At 39.6% G+C, this 9,004-nt stretch overlaps 2 protein-coding genes across 2 annotated transcripts; both read left to right on the top strand.

Annotated features, from left to right (window-relative positions):
• Positions 1-910: 910 nt before the first annotated feature.
• On the top strand, positions 911-4,718 carry LOC121748054 (probable 3-deoxy-D-manno-octulosonic acid transferase, mitochondrial). Its single transcript, XM_042142268.1, has 12 exons — positions 911-1,272; positions 1,349-1,442; positions 1,574-1,616; positions 1,752-1,874; positions 2,093-2,212; positions 2,290-2,368; positions 2,470-2,586; positions 2,722-2,819; positions 3,408-3,498; positions 3,844-3,963; positions 4,049-4,119; positions 4,297-4,718. Exons 1-12 carry the CDS (start codon positions 1,074-1,076, stop codon positions 4,492-4,494), a joined length of 1,353 nt encoding a protein of 450 aa, XP_041998202.1. The 5' UTR covers positions 911-1,073; the 3' UTR covers positions 4,495-4,718.
• A 2,009-nt stretch (positions 4,719-6,727) lies between these two features.
• LOC121748044 (leucine-rich repeat receptor-like protein kinase PXC1) lies at positions 6,728-9,004 on the top strand. Its single transcript, XM_042142265.1, has 2 exons — positions 6,728-8,141; positions 8,211-9,004. Exons 1-2 carry the CDS (start codon positions 6,779-6,781, stop codon positions 8,828-8,830), a joined length of 1,983 nt encoding a protein of 660 aa, XP_041998199.1. The 5' UTR covers positions 6,728-6,778; the 3' UTR covers positions 8,831-9,004.

The raw sequence follows: 9,004 nt of genomic DNA on the forward strand, positions 1-9,004 counted from the left end.
TGATAATTGTTAGTCGCTCTGTTTCTGATTTCTCGTAGTTAAATTTGAGTTTTAGTCCATCAATCTGCATGAGATTAGGATAGATGCTATTGATCTGCTTTATTTCTGTTTGATTTGCATGGATCTGTGTTTTAATTTGTCTGTCTCCTGTTTTCATGTTAGCTGCTCTGTTTAAATCTGCAGTAGTTGTTTCATTTAGTTGCTTAGCGAAGAAGAAGGTAGTAGTTCGTTAGAGTAGCAGTCCCTGTCACCTTTTCATTATTTTCAGCTTTTAGTAGTGCGTTTAGTTGTGTCAGTGGTCCCAAGTTACTTTTACAGAAGAACCATCTCGCTCCTAGTTTAGTTGATCAGTTCAACATGTTACTTGGTTTTGAATATGTCTAGTTCAGCTAATCCGTTTGGTTTAGTGAGTTGATCAGCTTAGTTATTTAGTTTCAACTTAACCCACTGGAAAGCGTGGCCGCAGCTAAAACCTCCCAATATCTCAAACACAACTCGACCGCCTCTGTCCCTGAGAGATTCGACCCTTACTTCCATTACTAGTTTATAGTATTGTGGGTTAAGGTCTTGAAAGCCCTAAGTCTCTCCGTTTGCATAATCAACAACCAGATAGTAGCTTGATTGATCCATTGACTGTTTAACTTGATTAAGTGTGTCAACTCTATGTGCTTTATTTGATCTGCATGCAATCCTGAGTATTTAGTAAAGCGGTTTCACTATCTTTAATCCACTATTAAAAAAACACAGTAATACTATATTTTACCGAAATTACTAGTACAATTTATAAAAAAGCACGCCCTTAAACTTTAAATGTTCTTTCAGTGCATATAAAAATAACACAGTAATACTATATTTTACTGAAATTACTAGAACAATTTATAAAAAAGCACGCCCTTAAACTTTAAATGTTCTTTCAATGCATTACTCTGTTTACTAGAAGATATGGAGTAATTCGAAAGTTAAACCCCATCTCAGAAAAGAAGGTAAAATAAGCCGCCGGCCGACCAACTGGCGATCTGAAAACCTAAAGACAAACAAAGCAAGTTAGTACTCCTTGTTCTAGAAGTAATGCAATGGCGATATCAAGCGGTGAAATAGTGTATAAAATTTACCGAGCCCTAACCTTTGGCTTTTCGCCGTTAATCAGCCTCCATCTACGGTGGCGCAGAATCCGGGGCCGAGAACACCCCATTCGCTGGCCGGAACGCCTCGGCCGTCCCTCCACGCCCCGCCCCGCCGGTCACCTCATCTGGTTCCACGCCGTCTCCTTGGGTGATTATTCTCTTCACCTTTACTCAGTGCTCGAAATTAGTTACTGCCACTAATTCCTACGCTGCTCTATGAAAAGGTGAAGGACTGGCCGCCATTCCTGTGATAAAGTGCTGTTTGGAGAGGAGGCCCGATGTGACGGTGCTCATGACCACGACCACGGTCTCGGCATTGTAAGCACAAATTGGGATTAATTATTTTACGGAACTGTGAAAATGCTGGTCGTTTCATTTTTCTTTTTTATTGCATTTATATGGAAATAGATGTATCAAAGTGTTCGTCGTTTTCGTTTGTGTTGTTGCAGTGAAGTGATAAAGGAGAGACTTCCAAGTAATGTCATATATCAGGTGCTTGAAGTTTGTTTGTCAGTCTATGTGAATGTTGTTCTTGCCTATGAATCAAGTACAAAACCATGATTTATTTTCTGTATTAGTCTAATCTTTTCTGTATTCTTCTGTTTACACTTGTTTGGCGTAAGGCAGTTTGCTCCTCTTGATATACCATATAGTGTGGATGTTTTTCTTCAATATTGGAGGCCAAATGCAGTTATGCTGATGGAAAGTGAATTGTGGCCGAATCTCATCATGGGCGCTGCAAGATATGGCGTGAGTATTTATTCTCATAATTATAAATTCTTCTTTGCTTGTCTCCAGATCCAAGTAATAAAGAATTCTCAATTATGTTGAGACTGTTATAACTAATTATCAAGAGGCTTTGGAGCAATTATTTTTCACAATGGAAGTGTTAAAAAAGGCACTTTGAGTCATGGTTCCAACATTTTCTCATCTGGTGGTATTTCTTTTTTTTCCATGTCTCCTTTTAGATTGCATTGGCGTTGCTAAATGGAAGAATCTCCACAAAATCATTCCAAAATTGGTCTAATCCAGTAATTTTACCACTGATCAAGTTGATGCTTTCAAAGTTTTCATTGATTCTCCCATTGGTATGTTTCATGTTGTATTTGAAACTTCTAAACTTTCTTTGGTATACCTAATTGCATCTCTCTTTCCAAAATGCCAGAGCACAATCCAAGGGATTCAGTTTCAGCTATTGCAAGCTCCACCATATGTCATAAACTATACTGGAGACCTCAAATTTGGTATCTTAAAGAAACACTTTCAGAGTCATTAAGATAGATCAGACTAAAAGGTGGTCCACTTCTTGTTGGTTTATATCCTTGCATTCTTTTCTATTTTCCAGCTATATCAGATTATGGAAATTCTGTTGGAGTAAAGAAAAGCCTCGAAGAGCTCCAGGCACAGCTTTCCTGTAGGAAAGTATGGATGGCGTCTTCAATTCATAATGGTGAAGATGAAGGTAACTGGTGAATATAAATTGAACTGCTTTCGTGTGTGATACTGCTTAGTAATCAACATGAATCAAGTGCTGTTAGGTAGAATTTTTCAGATTATTTTTTTTATTACTCTCTTAATTGAATCTTCATTTCTACAGTATTTATCAGAGCTCACAAGTTACTAAAACAAAAGCATCCAGATCTAGTAACTATTATCGTCCCCCGTAAGCCTCACCTTGGACAAGATATCACGTTGGTACAAGTGCTTCTATTTGTTATTGATTGACATTTCTATGTACATCTGTTATTTGGTTTAAGGAAAGCAAATTTAGCTATTTCTCGGGGTGTTATTATAACTTAGATATTTCTGATTGGGATTGGCATATTTGGACAAACACTTATTCCATCTTGAAATGTTGTGTTGGTTCAATATAAGATTCTTCTTCATTAGTTTTCACTTTTCACATTTCACACCTTACGTTGCTAGGGTCAATCTGATGTATAACAAACTTTGTCATAGTATGTATTCCGATCAAAATATCAAATCCTGATCTCTGTGATGTGAAAATCATTTGGGGTTGACTTTGGGTTATTTCGACAGGTGCCTTTTGCCACTATTATTTCCTTCAAAATGCTTGACAAAAGCAATTATTTTCATCTAAATAAATTACTAGTAATTATTTAGTTCACTAGTTGGTAACATTCTATAGAAATATATATGAGTAATAGGAGTAGTTTATAGAGGCATTACATTGTTCTCTGAACCTTTTCAATGTGACAGATTTTAGTATATATTCGTCTTTCATGATCTTGATTGATGGTGTTATCTTATTTAATGATACAGAGATCACAGGAGGAAGGAATTTCTGTGGCATTGCGGTCTCGTGGTGATAATCTAACCAATGAAACGGGTATATATATGGTTGACACATTAGGTATTACACATTTGCAATTTCTCTTTCTCTTTTTTCCTCTGTATAATATTCTGTATATAGAATGTATTGCCCGTGTCATGTCTCTCTCCCCTCCCTGGTTCATCAAATGGAGTATTTTTTTGCTCAACCAAAATCTAGCTATCAACTGCCTGCTTTTATTTCAAAATTTTAGGATTCAGCCAAATAAGTTTTATGATGTTTGGAATGTAACAATCATTAGTGCATGATGTCACAGTGTACATTAGCTCCTTACAGTGTCATACTAGTACTTTAGTTCTTAGTCCTTACAATGTCAGTGTACTTTTTATCTTCAAGAAACTGATAGAATCTTATTTTATGTTATAGGTGAACTTAGAGACTTCTACAGCTTAACGCCAATAGCAGTAGTAGGAGCTTCATTCCTTCCTGGATCAGCAGGTCACAATATATCAGAAGCTGCTGGAGCTGGCTGTGCTGTTTTAACAGGTCATTTCTGACTATCTCAATTGAGATTATGTAAAAAGGGGGAAACATAATCTATTTATTCATATCTGGTAGTTTTTTTTTGCAGGCCATCATGTTGGCCACTTTTCGCACATGGTAGCTGAAATGCAACATGTGAATCCCCTTTCAGTTCTGCAGGTATGCAAAGTCTCTTTAAGGTTTAGATTATGATATGTGCTTATTAGGTGGATTAGGGAGCTAAAGATATACTCTACTAGTAGATTCTGTTAGTGAGCTCTTTTAATTGTCAAACTAAAATATTATCCTTTTTTTTTTCATGGCGTCGCTCTTAATGATATTATCTCATTATTTTAGGTTTCACATGATAAGGTAGTAGATGCTGTTAGTGAGCTCTTTGTCAATGCCGATATTCTTGAAGCTCACCGTCTGGCTGCCAGACAAGCTTATCTTGCTCTATCGCGTGGAATTGTTGAAAAATTATGGGATGCGTTGCATTTTCACATTTTTATGAAATCTGTAAGCACCGATTATGCACATGGTGAGAGAGGCTAAATGCAAAGGAGAACAATCGCAATGCTTCCTGTTTATTGCTTTTGCAAGGTGAGAAAATTTCCTATTTTGTTGAAGTTGTTTATTTTTGCATACCCTCCAGCCTTTTAGTGTAGCATGCATGAATGCATTTTAAGTATAGTGCAATTTTCATTAAATATATACTCTTAATGTATAATTTATAAATGCATTTCAAATTTTCAATATAGTCTTTCATCTTTGCATTATTAATAGCGAATCAGATGGGAATATGGTTACCGAGTCAAATGACTATCTCTGTTTGATCAAATTACAGTAAAAATAAAAAACAGTTTGGTTGATTTTGGTCAAAAGAAGCCTATTTGTTATGTCAATTTGCTGTCTGATCCGAACATTGAAATTCGATAGAACCATAGTTTTGTTTACCAAATGAAGAATACACCATTTGGAAGACGTCTAATCTCAATTTTCATAGCTTATTTTGCTATGAACACAAGGCTGTAACACCATTCCTTACCTTTTGCCGACAATTGTGACATTGCCTTCTCTGTCATTGTTCATTTTCTTTTTTTCTTATTACGACAAAGTTTCAAAACGATTATAAAGGTCCGCTTCCCTATGTATCTGTCGACTTTATATTAGTAACTTATTTAACCCAAACACGCTTTTAACTTAATCTACAACTATATGAATCTATTACTCCCTCCTTTCCATAGTGGAGAAGAGAAAAGGTAGAGAGATGAAGAGAGAATAAATTAAGAGATTAAAGTAAGTGATGATAAATGTGTTGATTTTTACTAAAAAGAGAAATTACTCTACCACTATGGAACAGAGGAAAGTATTAACTTATATTCCTCTTATTTTTTTCATAAAATAGTTTACTTTGTCCTATAAATTTGGATTTTGTGTGCGAAAGGTGTTACTATATGTGATGTTGAGGATTGATGGAATGAATAACATGTGTGTTATCGAGCTCGATTGATTATTGATAGAATTGCATGTAATTTATATGAAATTGAATAATTTGATGATTTGGCAAACGCAACTTTGCTTCTGTGACACTTAAAGTAAGAGCTTTTCTTTTTGAAACAGGAAACAAAAGAAAAGGTAAAGAAAGAAAGAAAGAAATACCTTGTGGATTGGTGAACTCGTACTAATTTATTCTATAAATCACTACAAATGCCGAACCAAATTCAATTTATATGCCTAGTCTATAAATGAAAAATGTGTAGATTTACCGCTTTTCTAATTTAAAGTTTCTATTATAGCTAATAATATCATGTGATGGGAGGGAAATTGCGTTTTTTAGATCTATAAGTCAATTTGTAGAGAAAATGATCAAATTTGTATTGGCTAAAGTAGCTAAAATTTGAATTTGGTCTTAGGACTGAACTAGTATTGGCTGATCTACAATTACAGTACTAAAGTTGCAGTTTCCCAAATGACATTCTTTACTTTTAATAGTAGGTTAAAAACCAATGATTCAAGTACATTTTGAATATACTTAATCAAAGTTTAAATTTGTATGGCCAGTGACTTTATTACTGAAATGTGGATCCATTTTATATCAACTAATCTGTTTTTTACTGTTAACTGAATCGGAAGAATTTGGTTAAAGTCTGAATGTGAGTCCCTCTCAAGTCTTGAAGAATGTAGCCTCTTTTATATGTTGTTCAACAAAAAGCATAGAAAAGCTCTACAAATTATACCACAAATTTTTACAATTTTTTTACTTGACTCCCTTTGATTGGATTGGATTGGAGTGGAGAACAGCAATCATTCACACAACAAACACACTCTTCACTCTCGCACTCCTTTAATCATTTCGCTCTTTTTATCTATTAATTTTATTAAAGTAGTGTAAATCAAGCACAATTCCCTTTTCTCTCTCTCTCTACAATCATTGTCCGTTCCTAGTCAACATTTGTTTTGAGAAAGATAGAGCGGGAGAGAGCCTAATTTCTTACAGCAATTCAGTGATCTTATTTAATCATGTCTTTATTAATATATTTGTGATGCTTTATTAAGAAAATACTAGCTCAATAAGAACCCATTTTATGAATACAGACTGTACTACTATTAGCTTTTGATGCTCATTTTAAAAAAAAAACCATGTTCATTTCTATTAAAAGGAGGTCCAATATATACATCAATATAAATGAAAAAATGATTAAAATACTTGACTATATTTGTATTGACTACAATAATGATGTCATGAAATAAAAGGTAAAATTGTTTCTCTCTCCACAGTTTTGAATAAAACTGAGCCTCTCACGTCCCATGCATTTGCGCTCCATGCTAACAAAAAATGGACCTCATCTCCTCCTCCTCCTCCTTTCTCCTCATTCTGACCTCACTCTTGGTCGCTGCCGCTGCCGCCGCCGCCGCCGCCGTGAACGACACGGCCGTCCTCTCTCTATTCCGCTCCCAGACCGACCTTCACGGCACACTCCTCTCGAACTGGACCACCTCCTCCGGCCCCGCATGCTCCGCCAACTGGCTCGGCATCAACTGCACCAACAACCGCGTCACCGCCGTCTCCCTGCCGTCCCTCAGCCTCCGCGGCCCCATCGACACCCTTTCCTCCCTCGACCAGCTCCGCCTCCTCGACCTCCGCTCCAACCGCCTCAACGGCACCCTCGCAGCCCTCTCCCAATGCGCCAACCTCAAGCTCATTTATCTCTCTGGAAACGACTTCTCCGGCGAGATCCCGCCGGAACTCTCCTTCCTCCACCGCCTCCGCCGCCTCGACCTCTCCAATAACAACCTCCGCGGCCCCATCCCCTCGCAATTCGCCAACCTCTCGCGCCTCCTCACTCTCCACCTCCAGAACAACGACCTCTCCGGCACAATCCCTAAATTCCTCGATTCATTTCCTCTTCTCAAAGAAGTCAATTTATCAAACAACGAGCTCTACGGCGCCGTGCCGAAATCCGTAATTTCCCGATACGGCGAGGCAAGCTTCTCCGGCAACGAAGGTCTCTGCGGGAGCAGCCCTTTCCCCAAATGCTCATACACAGGCGGCGATCATCAATCATCAACCAATCAAACCGTTCCGTCAAACCCTAGCTCTCTTCCATCCTCAACAACCGCCACAATCGAAGAGCCAACAACAAGCAAGCATCACAAAAAGCTTAGCAACGGCGCAATCGTAGCAATAGTGGTGGCAAACTCTGTTTTGGTATTGGTAATGGCATCGTTCGCGGTGGCCTATTGGTGCGGCGGCAAGCATTCGAGGGAGATTACAAGCTCGAGCGAGGGCGGGAAGAGGAGCAGCTATTCCAGCGAAAAGAGAGTTTACGCTAACAACAACAACGGCGGTGGAGACAGCGACGGCACTAACGCTACCGATAAGAGCAAGCTGGTGTTCTTCGATAGGAAGAAGCAATTCGAGCTCGAGGACTTGCTCCGAGCATCCGCGGAGATGCTCGGAAAAGGAAGCCTTGGCACAGTGTATAAGGCGGTTCTAGACGATGGAGGCACGGTGGCTGTAAAAAGGCTTAAAGATGCAAACCCCTGCGGTAGGAAGGAATTCGAGCAGTATATGGATGTGATCGGGAAGCTCCGGCATCCTAATGTTGTCAGATTCAGAGCTTACTATTACGCCAGAGAAGAGAAACTGCTCGTTTATGATTACATGCCTAATGGCTGCCTCCATTCACTTTTACATGGTAGAGTTGTTCGATATGGATGGATTTAAACTAAGACTTGTTAATTATTGATGAAATTGATGGTGGCAGGGAACAGAGGAGCAGGGAGGGTGCCATTGGACTGGACGACGCGGCTGGGGCTGATGCTGGGCGCTGCGCGGGGGCTAGAGAGGATTCACCAAGAGTATGCAGCTTCCAGAATTCCTCACGGCAACGTGAGATCATGCAACGTGCTTCTGGACAAGAACGGAAACGCCTGCATTTCGGATTTCGGGCTGTCGTTGCTGCTGAACCCTGCTCACGCGATTGCGAGATTGGAAGGCTACAAGGCGCCGGAGCAGAATGAGGAGAAGAGGCTGTCTCAGAAAGCGGATGTGTACAGCTTCGGGGTTGTGGTGCTTGAGGTTCTGACGGGGAGGGAGGGCGCCGACCTGCCCAAGTGGGTGCAGTCGGTGGTGAGGGATGAGTGGACGGCGGAAGTGTTCGATCAGGAGCTGCTGAGGTACAAGAACATAGAGGAGGAGATGGTGTCGATGCTGCACGTGGCGATGGCGTGTGTGGTGGAGCTGCCGGAGAAGAGGCCGACGATGGCGCAGGTTGTGAAGATGATTGAGGATATAAGAGTGGAGGTTTCGCCCCTGGGGGAGGACTACGATGACTCACGGAACTCACTCTCGCCCTCCCTTCCCACAACTGAAGATGCATTCTAAGGGGCAGCGCAGTTGGTAACTGAGGAGGGTAGAATTGCAATAAGATGCATTCTGATTGCTGCTACTCAACTCTACTGTCTCTCTGTCTTTTCTTGTCGCCTACGTATTATTTAATTTACTGTGTTTATCTACTACGTATTTTGCTATAAATACCGGTTCAATTTTTGGATCTAA

This window comes from Salvia splendens, chromosome 1, assembly GCF_004379255.2.
Source record: "Salvia splendens isolate huo1 chromosome 1, SspV2, whole genome shotgun sequence".
NCBI classification, from domain to species: domain Eukaryota; kingdom Viridiplantae; phylum Streptophyta; class Magnoliopsida; order Lamiales; family Lamiaceae; genus Salvia; species Salvia splendens.

What these genes read in the sequence shown, in the direction of transcription:
- LOC121748054 (XM_042142268.1), top strand. Translation starts at nt 1,074, where the DNA reads ATGGCGATATCAAGCGGTGAAATAGTGTATAAAATTTACCGAGCCCTA. An exon ending in TCATAATGGTGAAGATGAAG is followed by an intron (nt 2,587 to 2,721) that starts GTAACTGGTGAA and finishes TCATTTCTACAG; the next exon opens with TATTTATCAGAGCTCACAAG. An exon ending in TGGCTGTGCTGTTTTAACAG is followed by an intron (nt 3,964 to 4,048) that starts GTCATTTCTGAC and finishes TTTTTTTTGCAG; the next exon opens with GCCATCATGTTGGCCACTTT.
- LOC121748044 (XM_042142265.1), top strand. Translation starts at nt 6,779, where the DNA reads ATGGACCTCATCTCCTCCTCCTCCTCCTTTCTCCTCATTCTGACCTCA. An exon ending in CCTCCATTCACTTTTACATG is followed by an intron (nt 8,142 to 8,210) that starts GTAGAGTTGTTC and finishes TGATGGTGGCAG; the next exon opens with GGAACAGAGGAGCAGGGAGG.